This window comes from Zeugodacus cucurbitae, chromosome 5 (assembly GCF_028554725.1).
Source record: "Zeugodacus cucurbitae isolate PBARC_wt_2022May chromosome 5, idZeuCucr1.2, whole genome shotgun sequence".
In the NCBI taxonomy this organism is placed as follows: domain Eukaryota; kingdom Metazoa; phylum Arthropoda; class Insecta; order Diptera; family Tephritidae; genus Zeugodacus; species Zeugodacus cucurbitae.
In genome coordinates, this window is record NC_071670.1 from 331,742 (window position 1) to 349,137 (window position 17,396).

Here is a 17,396-nt window from a genome sequence, read left to right on the forward strand (position 1 = left end):
ATTTTACTTTAAATTCTACATGCATAGAAATTCTACTATACATAGTATAGTATTTGTCGTGAACTTATACTTACTAGTTTCAAACTATACCATTCTCTCCTTTTCAAAACGTAGTTTGGTAATAGTTTGGTATTCAAATTTACTTCCTAATCCAAGTTATTTTCATCTGTTATTACCCTGATAGTTACGTTATTATTCAATAACAATGATTTCGTTCAATTTTGTGTTGTTTCTTTATTTTTCACACGCTATCTCGTTTAGAGACGAGATTATGATTCTGCATAAGAAATTGTGAAACATCAAAGGTACTTCAGCCTGTCAACAGTCACATTTTATGATTTTATGAAGTTTTTGCAATTATTTTTCATACTCGAATACAGTCGAAAACGAATCAAATCGCAAATTAAATTTTACGAGCATATTTCATGTCTCTATTAACACTGTTGCTGTTGTTGTGCGGTAAAATAACATCAAAAGTGAAAACAATACCGGACACATAAACATCAACTGAAATTGACAGTTGACGGCAAACTGACACCCCGAAAGTATACATGTATATGGAGATGTGCCGTCCCAAATCTCGGCTTACGAACCCTCCTTACCTTGGCTCCGCTCGCACTGGCAGAGCACCAAAAAAAGGAAAGTCATAAAATACACGCAAAATACATGGAGATAAATTCTTGTAAATTGTAAGAAAATAAAGAAAATTGTTTTGGTAACAGTGTAGGCCTGTGCCAAACTCATAAACTTCGCGCTTTTAATAAACGCATTGTGACGTTTTTCGGGCATATCATCCCTTAGGCACAGCTCCGCGCATCATGACTTATGTACCCCGGACGTCCATCTGCATTCGGTGCTTGGAATGGGCGCTGTCTAAAATGCCAAAATTTACTTTGCTTGAGCTGGCATCGCAATCATAAATTTTTGCATAACCAAATTCTTAGCTGGCCTCAAATTCAGAATATTCAAAATGCGATTAGACACATGTAATTAAGGTGTGCTATGTGCGTAAAAATTTTCAATATTCGGAACTCGGAATTTAGAAAGCATTTTTGGTTCCTTTACAGCGCAATTATTAATGGGTTGCCGTGCGAAATTACAAATGCATACAGACACATTCAATTATAAGTATGTACATACATACATGTGTGCTAAGGATTTCAAAAAAAATTCTTTTGGGGATTTTTGTGTAGATTTTATTTAGCTATGATTTATTCCCTTTCACTTTTTTGTTATTAATTTAACCGCTTTCGCATAAATCTTTTTTAATTTGTGAACAAAAAATTCTCTTATTTTATTTCATAAAAAAATTTTGCATTTTCTATTGAATTTTGTAAATATTTTTGGCAAACCTACGAACCAATAACCTTTACTATTTAAATTTTTTTGAGGGCTTAGCTTGCTTACAAATCAACTAACAATAGAAATAGTATTGTATTTATCCTATTCTAGAGGTGTGAGAATCCTTTGTCGATCTATAAATTGTAATTGAGAAAACTAATATCAGAGAATAAAACTTCAATAGAAGTAAATTGGTTTTCGCGGTTTGGCTAATACGAGTATGTATAAGTTTGCCATAACTATGTGCCTATATATATAATATATTTTATTAATACATATATCTCTTGTTGGTGCGTAGCATCGAAGTTTAGTTATTAATTTTCTTATAAATAGCACCTGGCATGGCTGCAAGCTAAAGAATTCTGCCTTGCGAATTATTTTCTCTCACGATATAGAATATCCTATGTACACACAACACCACATGCGTGCATCATTTTTTTCTCATCGGTATTTGCAATACGCTATTTTCTCTAACTTTTGAGCCTTTGCTCACTTCTTTAATCCTCTTTTTACAAACAACATTTTCCTTGTTTTTCTCCCTTTTTATGCATTTGCTCCGTCCGTCCGTCCGGCACATCGCACATCATTCTCAGCCTCATTACTTTCTAATAATCCAAATGTTTATTCTGTCAGCCTCTGCCTGCTTTCACCATTTTCCAACATCCCTTTGTTATTCCCTTTCAATGGCGTTTTTAAATCAATTTTAACGTTTTTTTATCAATTTAATGTAGAACTTGGCACATCATTAAGCCACTACTAACGATTGAACCGCCCCAATGTGTGCAGAGTTTTCTAGTGAGAATTCGCGATTTTTCATTTTTTTGCCTTGCATTTTTTAATGTATTTTGTTGGCTTCGTGTCATTTTTTAAGGGATTTTCCAACTAGGATTAAATTGTGGGTCTCTTTTTTTGATTATTTCTGTGGATATACGCATTTGTTGCGGTTCCAGCACTGACAATGACATATCCTCTCGCATTCCTTTGTAAGCAATTTTTCAACGAGAAAAAGTGACAATGCCATTAGCTATCGCTTCATTATATTCGCAGTGAAATTATTATCTATTCGAGAGTGTATTGTTTCTAATAAATATGTAATTAGTTCTACTAAAGTGGCAAAGCACTGCGTTTTATAGCGTGAATGTTTTAATCCTGCTAGCTTCAATCCTTCATGGTTAACCTGCTTGCCTTTTGTAATTAGCTTTGCATTATTTGTTTGCGTTCGGAGAACGCTGCATTGTTCTATTCAATTTTAAAAACAAGTCGCGCACACCACCCCATCGCAACCCACCATTTTACTGCAAATTATGTTGAATGGACGCAAACACGTTTTCCATGTGCCTTGGGCCTACTTACGCGCACAATAACGTTCGCCAACACACATTGTATGTGCTTTCGTCTATTTCTATTGCGTTTTCCAACTCATTTTCCACAAATAGCTCACGGCTATGTCAAACAAATGCCTTTATGATTTCACATAATTTTCAAAAATGCTTTCGATTGTTAAGTGCTTCGCTCGCTCACTTATCCTGCCAAAGGATATTCATAATTTTACTCGATTTTCCACCCCTTTGAGCTAGCGGTTATTGTTATTTGTTCTTTTTATTTGCATTTCATATGAGTTTTCAACAAATATTTGATTTTTCGGTTATGCAAATATGCCGACTGCCGCATCGCTTGAGCTCCGTTAAATGAGTACAGTAAGTGGGTTGGTGAACCGCGTACTTGCGCATGCTCACGTGACCGTAAACCTGTTTACATGATTTGGCGTCAATACTAAGTCAATCGGCGCGTGCTTGCGTAACGTACGCAATACTTTATATGACGTTTCAATGACCGCGCAGGATTACATGGCCATAACTTAGCTAGCCAAGTGATTAGCCGTGCTCGGGAAGTGTGCTTTTAGTAAGGTATTTAGTGCGCTAAAGTCATAAAAGACGCATATTGTAGCGCTAAACTCTTTCAATTTAATAGCCGCATAAAAATGTACTTTATTTTATTTATTTGTTTTCCTCGTGCCAGAGCGGTTTTCTTGTTACTTCGTAACTCAAAGCAAGCACTCTACTTCGTTTATTTTTAAATAAAAGTTCGTTTAAAAAGTTCTGTCATGGTGGTTCAGTTTAACCCCACTTTCACTTTTTTCATCATTGTTCACCAATCCACAGATGTCAAAGTTTCTGTTGTGCTACTAAAAACGTTCGTTATTGTGCGCGCAGTCTAAGCGTTTTCCAAACTCTGGAATTTGATCTGTCAACAATGACAACTAAATGTCACTTACAACATCTAAAGTTGCAAGCGTGCTGCTGGACGGCCAGTTGTGAGCAACGAGTGTCGCAGCAGTTGTCACTTGTTTTCTTTCACTCCGCTAAACTCATTTGACATTTATATTGCGCGCAGTTTCGCTCGTTGACAAAGCGCCCGCCTCGGCACAACCGCCCATGAGTTTTCCATTTAAATGCCGTTTTGGGAGGAAATTACCGACAAAAGTGGAAATTCAGCCAACAGCCGGTGTTTGCTACAACTTTTTTTATTTTTTGTATATTTCATTTGACAGCTGAAAGCGCGTGCTGACATGTGTAATCGTTTGGAAATAAACGTTGCCTTCCCCCTCACTAGCTGCAAAACAAGCTTCCTAATGCTTTATAAATAGTAAATATTTTTTTATTCGACGCGCCAATGCTTGCTATGTATATGTATATTATGGAGGGTTAAACGCGTGTAAGTAACTCTCGTGACTTCACATATTTTCTATTTCGAAAAATCACACTTTAGGGGCGGTTGTGCGAGATGTCCATCTCGTGCTCTCGCCTCGCGTTCAACTGACCAACAGGCGCACCGCGCGCAATCGCTTTCATTCAACCCACCAGCAGCTATGGGTATGACTGCTGGCATAAAAATAATCAGCAGGTTTAGGCTTTAGACTGCGGGCAGATAGTGACTGCTGTGTTAACCTGCCGCCGGCGACGTATGCTGCAAAATGCTGCAATACGCGCATATGCAGCGGTGCAGTGCGCACCCTCGATTTGCATATTCACCGCCGCCTATTGCGTGCGGCAAAGTGCCGAACTCGCTTCATTAACTTTTTGACTTTGCATGCATTCAATGTTCATTTATTTTATTTATATAGCGAGGATTTTGCGCATTTTAATGAGGTCACGTGTAATGCAAACTGCAGGCTGTCTGAACCATCCATATGCACGTATTCTTCAGCTGTCAATAGTATTCAATCGATGGATGATGACATTCGAATTATTTCGAGTGCGCTGCCGTTTTTATTTTCAAAACAAAAAACCGCCTCGCAACGGTTACAATGACATAGCCGCATGGAAACACAGTTTGTATGTCTTGGGTACTTGACTACTTTCTCTGTTCGATTGGTTTTTATTCTCAAGTGTTTTTGTGTCATAACTGTTGTGGCTTTCTTCTAAGTACAGTTTTTATTATTATTGTTTTTGAAACATTCATGATCATCAAACAGATGTCTTCATATGAGTACTGCTGACAGCAGTGGACCCATGTGGAGGACGAAGAGATTCTGCATGTCCTTTTCGGTGGCAGTGAATGCGCAATTTTTGCTATTCAAACACAATATTGAAAAATCATCTTCAGCGCTGAACTATTCGGTCCGAAATAATGAAGTCGCACCGGAATTTCTTTTAAAGGACTTTCTTAAATGTCACTTCATCAAATTTCAAAAAACAAAGCAATGCTCTGGAGTATTACTCGTTGAATGCACGAAGCCAAAAAATATGAAATATAATGGTTATTCACGGTAATGGCGAATGAATGTAGTTAGTTTTTTGCGCAACTACCCCATTTCGTCATGCAACCTCCCTCTCAAAGCATTACACACCACACTCTGGCGAATCATGCATTCATCATTCAACACCCCGCGATGGCAACGCGTTGAGGGTGCGATTCATCACTGTTGTCGGCTACTGCTTTCGCGGCGCATTCGCTTTCAACGCGGATTTATATGCGAATCTTTTTGAGTGGCTGTCATTATGCGGCAGATGAGATTAAATTTATACACATAGTAGCTTTGCGCTTTTCGGCGCGTCCTGATCAGAGCGTAGTATGTGAAGGCACAGTCGCACGATTGTTGTAGCAACAAAGCGCGCAAGTCAAGTGGGAGTCGACACACATAATGAGATTGCCGATAAAAGGTAATTCGGTTTTTATGCGCGAAGCGTGATTTCAAAACAATTGAAAATAGGTGAGAACATTTTGATTAAAATTACTGGTTGATTCCGGACCTTGGTTCTAGAAATCGTGAAACTTAATTATTGTTTTTTTATTATTGGGTTTGAAAAGTGACTTGGGTTGTGTCTCTTATATGTTCCTTATCATCTATAAGTTATTTCCAATAGTATTCGGCTCAAACTGCACGTATTTCTATCATGACAAGTATTCCATTATATAGACATTTCTTCTGTAGAGAGGATTTTAAATCTGTAAGTTTCTCCTGTAGTACGCTAAAGTGCTTGGCTAAGCATCTCAAATACAGTAGGATTTCAATTACCCTTTTTTAGATTAGTGCGTTGCCTCTTGTTCCTCATTTGCTTTTTATTTGTCAATTTCTTGTCATTTTCAGTTTCTGCTCTCATTATTTGGCAATTCAAATTAGTTAAATGTAAAATGTGCGGTTCGTCTTGCAACTACATCAACCTAACCCGTTCATCCATATTTTGGGTATTGGCATTTGCAAATACTTAAAAATTAGAACGAAAAAATTAGACAGAAATCGAAGGACCTGAAAATATGGTGCACTAATGTAGTTTGCGTCAACTTTCACTTGGCAGGGTGTATATTTATGCTCACTGCGGGGTATTAACGCTGAGAAGGGGCGTGTGCGGCGTAACATCCTCAAATCTGCACATAAACAAACGATATACAAAATGAATTATAATTACTAGACTTTGCTGGCTTATGTTTACCATCCACCAACCTGGTTGCCGAGTGCGAGTGCCTTGGATTGCAGTGTGTTGACAATAAAAAAGGGATTTGCATCTTGTTTGCTTTTCTAAAGCGTATGCAGCAACAACTCAACACCAAAAACGGTAGAATTAAATATTTAGAAATATTTAGGCAAAGCGCTGGCAGGACACCTTCCTCGCCGCTCACGGCGGGGAGCGCGGCTTGTTTGTCGCTACAGCATACATGTTTCGACCTTTGTTTGCATAATATTTGCCAATACATAATTGCATTTTGGTTACTTTCACTGAGCTGAGCAGCACCACTCCACCAATGGCCAGCTTATATAGGAACACAGGAATAGGGGGTTTGCGCAGTTGTTTGCGGCTGTGAAGATTTACTTTCTCCGTTAGAAGCTAAGCAGATTTGATTAGCAGCGTGGAGGCTGGAATGGAATAAGTTGCTTGGTGACACAGCCTGGGGCAGATTATAAATTTAATGGAAGGATGCAGTGTTGCTGTGGTTGCAAGTAAACGAAATGTGTGGTGAAGATAATTAGGGCGGTCTGAGTAATAGCAACAGCGAGGCAGCGAGAGGTTATGTTAACGGAAATAAATTGTTTGCTGATTGAAAATTGTTTAAAGCAACATAAATTACTGATTTTTTCCATTTTAAACTGGTTTGAATATTTTCGATAAATCACCGTAAATGTGCCCAAAGGATAATGTCTCAAAACCAGAGGAGGAAAGGAGTTCGAGGGAGATATGCAAACAATCGCCAAAAAAGACTTCACGTGCGCATATGTCTGCCTAAATAAATATTGGCCGCAAGGATACGCTTTTGTGCTCAAATAAACACCAATGACAAAACACACTCACATAAAAAATGAGCGCAGTATAAATAGTGCGCCGATCGACTGGATTTACTCTGAAAATGTGGTATAACTATATGTAGGTACGTGCGTAGATCATAGCCGCAGATGCTTCCTTAATTTTGCAAATTACAAACTGCACACTGAACTCCTTTCGGATTTTCGCGCAGCAACTGGTGCAACGCCAGCCGTCAACCGTCAGCCATCAGCCGAAGAAACTCGTAAAATTGCCCGCGGCAACGACCGCAAAGGCGCAGAGGCAGACTGGAATCAGTTGTTGCTTGAAGCGACGTCGCAGCATAAAGGTGCAACTGCAAACAGCGGAAGCAAACAGCCAACCTTGGCAACCAGAATTGTATGAATTGAAATCGAAAATTAAATCACGCCCTGCAACTACATAAGCGTAACAAAAACAACACCACAAAGTAAATGTAAGCGAATAAGAGGTAAAGGATGCACGACTCTAAAGGGTACGAAGCCGAAGGAGAACTGCTTGTCAAATAAGATTCTACCTCAAGTCGCAGTGTATACCTTAAAGCAACGGCACAGCTGATTCAAGAAGAGCTAGAAGCGCGCTTTTGGGCAACTCGATTGGCGAAATGAATGCATAATCTAAGTTAAAATTAATTAAATTGACAGCATCTGCGGTGGTTTACGGTTGAATATTTTTTATTGCACAGAATTGTTATAGAAATTAATTAACGTATAACCACACGACTTGTCGAGGAGCAACACAAAGGTTGATTTGGAAATAGGCATAAACTATAGACTATTCTACAAATAAATATCTCTGTTTAGGTTTCAGAACACTTCGTCGAATTCGTTGAAAACACCTTACATTTGTAACCACGTACAAATTCACTTTGTTTACACCTGACTCTGCCACATGCAATAATTCAATTAGAAAGGTGACTTGTTCCGATGCACAAATCCAATTAACCTATCATCTATTCTATTAACCGCAACCAGCAGGTTTTAATTCTCCGAAACAAAACTGCTAAACCGGAATTTCTAGCCTTTGAATCGCCACGCAATTCGCAGAGCCAATTCTAATTTGTCAGTAACTTCAGAAAAGCGACACGTGCGCTATAGTAGGCAACAACCACTCCTCCTCCCAACAGCAAACAATGGAACTGACACCGAATTCCAATCCAAATCCGTTACGCATTTGAAACACAACAAACCCTCGGTATGAGGGAAAAACCCGCAGAAACTACAAATTTTGTAGACGAGAAAAACCTGTCGTTAGAAAAACAGGATTACGTAGCAATAAATTTGGTATGACCAACAAAAATGCTGGTAGAGAATAGAAATATTGAACGCTGTGACGAAGACAACTGAAGGCGTTGCAGTGCCAACAAGTGTCGCACTAACTGATCGCCCAAATTTGGTGACAGCTGCGTAGATAAAGGCATAGAGCGACGATGCTGCTGGTTGGTACGTGCATCAACCGAAATACTCAAATAAGGAGTAACTAGAAAAGTGTACAATAACAGTGGAAGTGTGCCAGCAATTTGTCTGCATAGTTGCGCTAACGGGAAGCACCTGAGCGTCAGCGTTTGACGGATGATTGTTGGCATTAACGAGCCTAAGAAAACAATTGCATTAGCTAATTGATAGGCGTTTCAGGTGTTGAATGGCTTTTACCTACCTTTTACTGTTATCGTACCTGCTACAGTTACGAACTGTTACATCTAAGTGATTGCTCTAAAGAGACCGAAAGAAATGCGGGCGGAAAACGCCAAAGAGCTGAGAACAGGATGTTGTGAACTAAGTCTAGACGCTCGTTTGATAGGTTGAGATTATCAATTCGAATTTTTCTAATAAGTGGTTTTAGAAGTTATTAGGCTATTCATTTCTTGGTTAGATCGAGTAAATCAACTAGATTAAAAAAATTATAAGCTAAGAGGTAACGGTTGTCATATCATGTGGGTATTTTGTTGAATTTCTAGAAGATGTGTTCAAAAACCGATCTATGTACATATGTATGTATACAACTGCCTACTCCTCTTAATCTTCGTAGAATGAACAGCTGCGCAGTTCCACGCCCGCACTAAATTTTTTTCAACGTTTATTTCATTTATTTTCGACGTTTCTTTCGTTTAACCCTTCCTCTACAATAAACAACCTGTTTCAGTAATGGCATTTTTATTTAACCTACAAATAATCAATTTAAGTGTGTTTATTGAAAGGCGGAATAACGGAAGGGTTTACCACCGACAAACCATAAATTAAATTTCTGTCAATACTGTGAAATTTATTTACTGCGCTTCCAGCTGTCGAAGTTATTAATTTGCCTAAACCATTGGGCAATTTAAAATTATTATTTGAGAGTAAAGAGGTCGGAAAGACAAACAAGTTGTTTTTTTTCGTATTAGATACATTTATTTTAAGTCTCAGTGTAAGGACATTGACGGAGCTTTAGACTCCTCATAAAGTAACCAATACATAAAGAACTGTTTGAATTAAACTTAAATCTATATAGACTATTTCCTAAATAATGTAACTAAGAAATAAAAATAAATAAATCAATTTCTTAAAAACTAAAAGCGTAATAGGTGAGCATTTCCCCTAGTTTGTCAACAAATTAACAAAAAAACTATTTAAATAGTTCCAACATAAATAGAAATAAATTCGTACAACAAAAACAGCTGCAACAACATTATACATAGATTGAAGGCATCGCCAATCCAACCTCAAAGTAGTTGGTTGCTCCGGTTTTCAAACGTTTCGCACTACCACTGATTGGCACCGCTAAAGTTTTACGTCGTTGTCGCTTTCTTTGCATCGGCAGTCGCAAGGGTGTTTCCAGCTGGAAGGTGTTGTCCAATCGTTCTCTACTTAAGTTCGAGCGCAAGTAATGATGTTGGTTTGCGGTGTTGGCATCAGTTGTCGAGATAGATGCGGGCGTGGGCATTCGTTGGAGAATATCAGTGGCTATGGGCGTGCCTGGCGGTGGTGTAGCTGGTGCTGGTGTAAGTGGTGATTTGGAGGCGTTCTGTGTCTTCAACACACCCTTTGGTCTCTGGTCAACCAAGATAAAGCTGAGATCACTCGCTGGATCTTCGCATGCAGCATAGGACGGTGAAAGAACTAATTCACTGACTTTTTGCTCGGCTTGATTTTTGAGTAGCGTACGACGACGTAGGTTGAAAGACTTGCGAGGTTTCACCTTCTTCTTCTCTTCCTTACGTGCGGAGTCTAGAATAGCATCGATGAGTTTGTCCAGAGTTTGGTCGCTCATGCCGGCCGAGTGGGACTCGTTGTTTATGCGCTTCTTTAACTTTTCGTCGCCACATTCTCTCGCGATCTCAGCAAAATCAGCTTCCAGCTTTCTAGGCAATGATTTTCTGGCGGCCTTTAGTTTCTCTTGGTCCTCCATTTGTTTCCGTTTTGCCAACTCGGGTGTGTTAAAGTAACGTAAATTGCTTATAAAGGGATCTGGCAGTAGCCCCCTTAGAGCTACTTGTTGTCCGGTCGGCAGCGCTGTGCTTGGCGAATATTCCTCCTCGAAGCGTGGCAAGGTGGATGCATAAGTTGGTGCCGGATGTAGAAAAAGACCCACTGTTGAGTGTCGTCGATTTGGCAGCGGTCGACTAGTTACAGTTGTACTTGTTATTCGAATTCGTCCTGGTGTACGCTCCATTATAGGCGACATGTCTTTTGGTGTAACATTCAAAATGTTCGTTAATGGTGAAAGCACCAGTGGGCTATTGCGCTCTCTCCCCACCATTGGTGTTGAAGTGTAGGGTATGTTCTCCTTGTTGCTAATAGTTGCACGTCGGCGACGACGCTTGGCTTCAGTTAAAGGATGTGGAGTTCCTATCGATGTAGGAGCCGTTCTGATGTTAGGTGTGAGCTGATTCAGCTTCTGTGCTGATGCCGTCCACTTTAACATATTTTAGTTTTCAGATATTATATGAACTCCTTAATGTATTCACAAGAAATATGCTCTCGTTCACATTTGCTGACAAACTGATTAGGCAACGCGCGCAAAGCCGCTTTTATACGCGACGTAACAACCCCGTTTTCCTTAGTAAAGACCTCTCATTGCGTAATGCTAGCGCTCTTTTCATTGTGAGCAAAGAGTCGGTGCTCTTGAAGTCATGAGAAAATTAATAAATAATAGAGCGCAACAACGATTCTTGTGTGCTCTCGGGTCGGTGAGAGCCGTCTGACAACGAAGGACATTGCATTGTTCGCTGCTATTAGCTGCTTTGGTGTACTCCTGCGTGTGCGCCTTTTCTCATTTCTTATGCTCTTCCTGCGAGGCAGCGCGATAAAATCTTGTGATTGTTCGTTTGGACTCTCACACATTCCTACAGTTACAGCGGCACATTGAAAGTCCTGTATATGAAAACTAGATCGTATCGTGGGTAGTAAATGTGAAAAAATTAGGATGACAGAGGAAGTGGTTTTCCTTAATTTAGTTAGACTATAATTTCTATTTTACTGGGGTGTAAAGATTTCGAAACACACTGGCTCCTTTACACATTTTTAAATAAGGGTAATGAAGGCATGCAACAGTCTTTTTGCATGTTATAATGTTGTTAATATATTTTAAAAAATTTACTCGATGGCAATGACATCTATTAAAGCTAAATGTGACACTTGCATCCTGTGATGATTTTTATCAATAGCACGTTAAGTGCAACAGGTTGTAACGACCAGTAGTAGTTTCGAGATCAAAAGCAATGCATTTAGATAGGTATCTACTGCGGGAAAGGAAAAGCGTCGGCCAGTTTTGTTTAATTTGAAATCGTGTCTTAGCTAAAGCTGAGTAGTTTCTGATGTTTTCTCAAAGCGGTGTAACTACTTAAGTAAATCCATATTTGGCTCCCTGTGGTGAGTAAATCTCGTATAAGAGCTCATTAGGAGATTTCTTGTTTTTTTTTAACGCAAACCTTCTTTCCACACCATTTGCGAATTAGTCATTTTGAGATAAAAACTGTTTAGGTTCATTCGACACTTAAAATATCTACTGCCTTTTGATTTCCTGTATTACAACTTATTTTACACAACCACAGAAAATGACAAAATTTACATATGAGTCCTTGAAAGACATATTAACGCTTTCGATGCGATTCTTATATGCCTGTGTGTGTATATATTTCTCCATCTACCTTTGTACTTTTGCACGTCATTAGTGGAAAAATGTCCTTTCTCGAGTGGCACATTGGTTACGCATTGAATTTTTATGAGCGGATTTGATTTTTTTAGAGCATTTCAATGACCGACCGCAAAGCAATTGAGGACAGCAATTAGCAATGTTTTCGGTCGTTTAACGCCGTTTCATACAATTCAATGATTTTCCTACATATTTGCATTTATAGACTTTCTAAATAGTCCTCGAGGGTAATTATGTGTAAATGTGACAGTTTAACGAGCAGATGACGTGTTCGTATGATCTTTCAAGTTAAAGAAAGTAAAAAAACTGGTATAATGATCTGTTATTTTTAGAAGTAAGTGTAAAATGTTTTTATAATGCATGCTAAGTCTTTTATGATAATTTATGTTCTTATGCATATTTTTGTCTTTTATTTTGTGTATGAATTTTTGGTGTGATTGCTTAAACCTTAATTTCATTTTCTAAAAACGTAAACCTAAATGATTCATTTAAGTAATGATGCAGACGGTTAGAAAGAAGTATTTTTGCAAAAGAACTGTCTCAAATTTTATTTTAGTAGAAAAAGTATAAATTCCCAAAACATTCTGCAACTAACTCCAAAGCAATCTAAGAATAAGCCGTTCCATGGTTAATATTTGCTAAAAAGCATAGTATTTTAAATGTCTTTTGATTTATTGTACAATTATTGTTGTCTATTCCTTTCACTGTATAAGTCAGTAGCGCACAATTTACGCGATTTCACGAAAAAATTTCTGTTTTCCCGCATAAGCTGTTGAAAGGTGTTGCGAATTGTGGTAAAGCGCAATAAAAAGCCGAAAACAACATTCACTTTCACCCTTTGCCTTGATCACAACCACATCGTCGCTTTAATACGCTAAAAAGGGATTCGTTTTCCCAAAGTAATGCTACAAAAATGTCAAACAATGAATAATGTGATTTTGATTAGTTATCCTTTCGACTTTTCGCAATATTGCAAATATTGGAGCAATCAATGGATATTGCCATTCATTTACTCGGTCGCTGTAAAACACAAACAATTGAACCGCTTACAAATGTACTCGTAAAACAAACGCAGAGTATATTTTTTGTGAATTTTGTATGTTTTGGGCATTGTGTTTGAATATCCTTTGAGTATGTACCGATTCGCAATCCTTTCGGGCGCAGCGATTTGAATTCGCAATGAATATTTGAGTGCGGAAATGATTAATTAGCAAGCGAATGCCCGTAAAGGGTGGAACGGAGTGTTTGCACCGCTTGTTGTTCACATATTTTAGCTGTATTTAGGCCTTGTAAGCGGTTTGTTATTTTAATATTGATTTTTAAATGAATGATTTATAGACGGGAAAAATTATTAATACAGGACACCCCATAACGTTTTAACAATTCAAAATATGCACAAAAAGCATTGCTTTAAATGTAAGAATACGGGTCTGGAGAATGTGCGCTATCTTAATATTATTAGCCATTACGTTTCTATTCCTCAGTATATAGACCTCTAGACTATTGTTTAATCATATTTCTGAGCACAGTAGACGGAAGTGAGCATATAAAAGCAGTAACGGTGTGTTTCGGCTAAATGTTTTAAATTTATATTTATGTTACCGCTTACTTCTATAAGTGAAACAATCATCTCGAAGAGTACTCTTCGTTTTACTTCCTGTGTCATGCGGCTGCCAATGAGTCTGTTCGCCAACATTATGACCGATACACTCTGCCAAGTTGCAGTGTAGAAGTGCAGAAAATATCCTTTTGTGTCTCTAAATGTCATGTTTATGCTCATAACTTTTCGCACTAAAAATCCAACAATTGACATAGAGACTACAGCAGGACATAGAGGCTGAGTGCCTGTCGGGCGTAAATCACAGCAGAAGCTGCACTTAGACAGCTAGTGCTACAAACAGACAAATCTTTGAAATGCGAACAATGAGTACGTAATGAAAACTCGAACACTGTCAAGGACCCTACACGAACTGCAGAGCCGAAGTGGAGTGCAAGAAAGTGCCGTAATTGTAGCAAACGGAATGCGATCACACACATGCATATACAAAGATAGCAAATCTGGTGCAACAATGCAATCATTGCACATAATTTAGAGCATCTTCCTTTCGGTTAATTTCCACCTTTAGCTTGGCTACACACATCTTCGCAGGCTGGCCGAACACAAAGACATCGTTAATGAAGTTGACGATCAACAAACGAAAGGATAATTTCATGTTGCTATTGCAGCCCCATCGTAAATTCAAAGCGATTTGGCAAAAAGTAAATTGCAATTTATGTGCGACAGATTGCACGTCATCCTTCCACCCATCGGCCGAGTGCAAATCTTTGCGACGTCATAAAAAATACGAGTAGTTGTTGCAAGTAATTGAAAATCGGTAATTGGTGGTAGGCTTGAAATGCACTTTCGTTTCATTTGTCGGTTAAGTGAAGTGGAATGATCGGGCGAAAAGGAGGCGAGACAGCTTAGTAGTTAAATTAGTTGTCTCAATGGAGGGCAAACTTGTTTCATGGGAACTAAAGAGATATTTAACTGCTTTTTAACAACTGCTTATAAACCGATATTGCTCAATAGCCATCTGTGGACTTTTTCTGAATAACTTATATAACACATTTTTCTTTTCATTTTATAAATGCGTGTGCATGTATACTCGTATGTTTCTTTCTTAGTAAGTTCTTCAACCCACATAACCGTTCGTTACGGTGATTCAATGACTTGCTTCCAATATTTCTAGATTTTCTAACAATTTTACGCTTTTCACCCGTTGCACGCCTGTCCACACATTTTTTGCATTCCTTAAACGACAAGATGCCACGCATACAAATTGGCAATGTAATTTATTTGATTTTCGGCAAAGAAAGCAATCGGATGAGCTAACAACAACAATAATTGGCATTGCAGTTGGCGAGGGATTTTCGTCTTCTTTTGCTAAGATTATGCAACTGGAGCAGCGACCGTTCGACCATGGCAGTGCGCAGAAGACAGCTGTTGTGTCATTGGCTGGCAAGTCTTGGAAATGTAGCGAAAAATTGCGAGGACACTCCTGAAAATAAGAACCGGTGGCACAGTAGGGGTTGGCGGTAAAGGCGACCGACTTATGGGCTTAGTTACCGCAGTAGCCACCACGGTGAGCAATGTGTGAGTAGCCTTTGAGTGTACAAGCGTTGGGTTAGTTAAGATGACCCTTGCACCATACAGCTGTCTCACTGATTTATTTCTTATATTCTGCTGCAAAAAGGGCGTCTGGGCTTGCGTGGTCTTCTTTAAGGCATTGCAATTGAACTTATTGGCGTGCTTTGAGTAGTTCAACGCGAAGCAGATGCAGTGCTCAGCAACCGAAAATAGTTGCCCTTACAAATGCTAATACAAAAACATTAATTATTACAGCTCAACTGCAATTATCCTGGCATACCAACATTTAATTTCATATTGAAATTAGAAGACTTAACGCGATTATTGGTCACATGTTTTTTTTTATTTAATCCTTCCTAAGAAATACCGCTATTGGACAATGGTAATAAAAAAAAATTATAATACGATTGTTCTACATTTAACACGTTAGATTTCAATATTCTTCTGTCTTCAATGCAAATGCAAACAATCACAGTCTCAAGCAAACGAACAAATGGAAAAATGTAGCAGTTTGCCGATACCAAGGAAGGTATTAGCACCTTTCTTTCAATTTCAATTCCAATTTATTCTTCTACTGCTTAGACCCATTTACAGATTTTTACATATGTATGTACGTACTCGTATATAATTCATTCGGTAGTCGTCCCAGTTATGACAGCTGTCGCATGCACCTAAATTGCCAGCAACAATCGATAATCCCGAAAATCTGGCTTTTCATACGATTCATCATATTTTTCCAAACAAGTCTGCCATTGCAGGCGAAATAACTCAAGGAATATGCATATGATGCACATGGATTACTGTTTGTTCTGGCGGTTAGACGCACTAAGTTTCTTGTCGCATGTCACTCACAACTACACCCGTGCATATACTCGTATTATATATGTATGCACACATGCATACCTTTCTTGACAACCACATTGACAAGTAAAACGGTGTGGAAATGTGGTCACCAGCATATAAAGAAAATAAATAAAACTTTTTTCGTATGAATCCTTTGATTGTGATCGGTCTGCGCGGCTGACGCCTCGCGGCCAGACAACTGCATTGATAACTGTCCCGTTTCACGGTGTTGAACGTAAAATGTCAATGAAGTGTTTCGAAATGTCAAAATATTTAGTCCGGTTTCTTGCGACACAATTACATGTCCTGCGAAGGATTACAACATTTACCATGACGACTTAAATGCCAGCTAGTTTGTAAGGGTTATTTACCCTTTTTTCTATTGTCCTGCAACTGTTTTCTTATGCCTTCTTTGATTGGTTTGGATTGAAGGCTTTTATTGGACCTTTGATGACGTTTCACCACGATGTCGGACAGTTGTAAGTGTCAACATGTTTATTTAAATGTAAATAGAGCGGTCATGGGATAAAGTTGTTGTCGTTTGAATGGTAGTTGATCGGGTTGAGCTTAAGGTTGAAGTGCTAAAGCATGTGAAAGTGATCAAGTCTGGTGACCTTCGCTACATATCACTTCGAAAACGAGCACACTACACTATTTGGCGTTCCTGCTAATTGGGAAGTGGTCAAATTGAAATCTCAATAACGTGTTTATTTTGTTAGAAGAGTAACAACCAGTTGTCAATTATTTCACTTGCATGAAACCTACTATATACTGTTTTTCATTCTACTTGCGATGGTCATTCAAAATGTTTTCGTTCTAAATTTTCCCAATTATATATCTTTGATTTGCGATTTTATGTCCTGGGCGGCCATAACCAACAATATTTTATTGTTCACGACGAATTTAGTATTTTGATGCGCCAAATGATTTTGAGGCCCAATAAAACTGCTTTCAATGAATTCTTCACGATGCAATGATGTCGTAAAAAATTAGCCACAGACAAATGCAACCCTTTCGCGCCAATATTGTGTTCGCCATAGCTAACAAGAATTTAATTACTTTGCGTGCCATCTTCGTTTTTTATGATCATTGTTTCATTTTTTTCTTTAGCGTAAGGATACATTTCGTTACGAACATAAAAAACAAGAAATCACTGACGTTGCTGTGTTTGT

General features: G+C 38.5%; 1 protein-coding gene across 1 annotated transcript; it reads right to left on the reverse strand.

Moving 5' to 3' along the window:
- Window positions 1-9,676: 9,676 nt before the first annotated feature.
- On the reverse strand, window positions 9,677-11,130 carry LOC128922344 (uncharacterized). The gene has a single exon (XM_054232511.1). The coding sequence runs from the start codon at window positions 11,019-11,021 to the stop codon at window positions 9,786-9,788; it is 1,236 nt and encodes a 411-aa protein (XP_054088486.1). The 5' UTR covers window positions 11,022-11,130; the 3' UTR covers window positions 9,677-9,785.
- Between the last annotated feature and the right edge of the window lie 6,266 nt (window positions 11,131-17,396).

Excerpts from the sequence above, each read along its gene's own strand:
- LOC128922344 (XM_054232511.1), bottom strand. The coding sequence starts at position 11,021 with ATGTTAAAGTGGACGGCATCAGCACAGAAGCTGAATCAGCTCACACCT.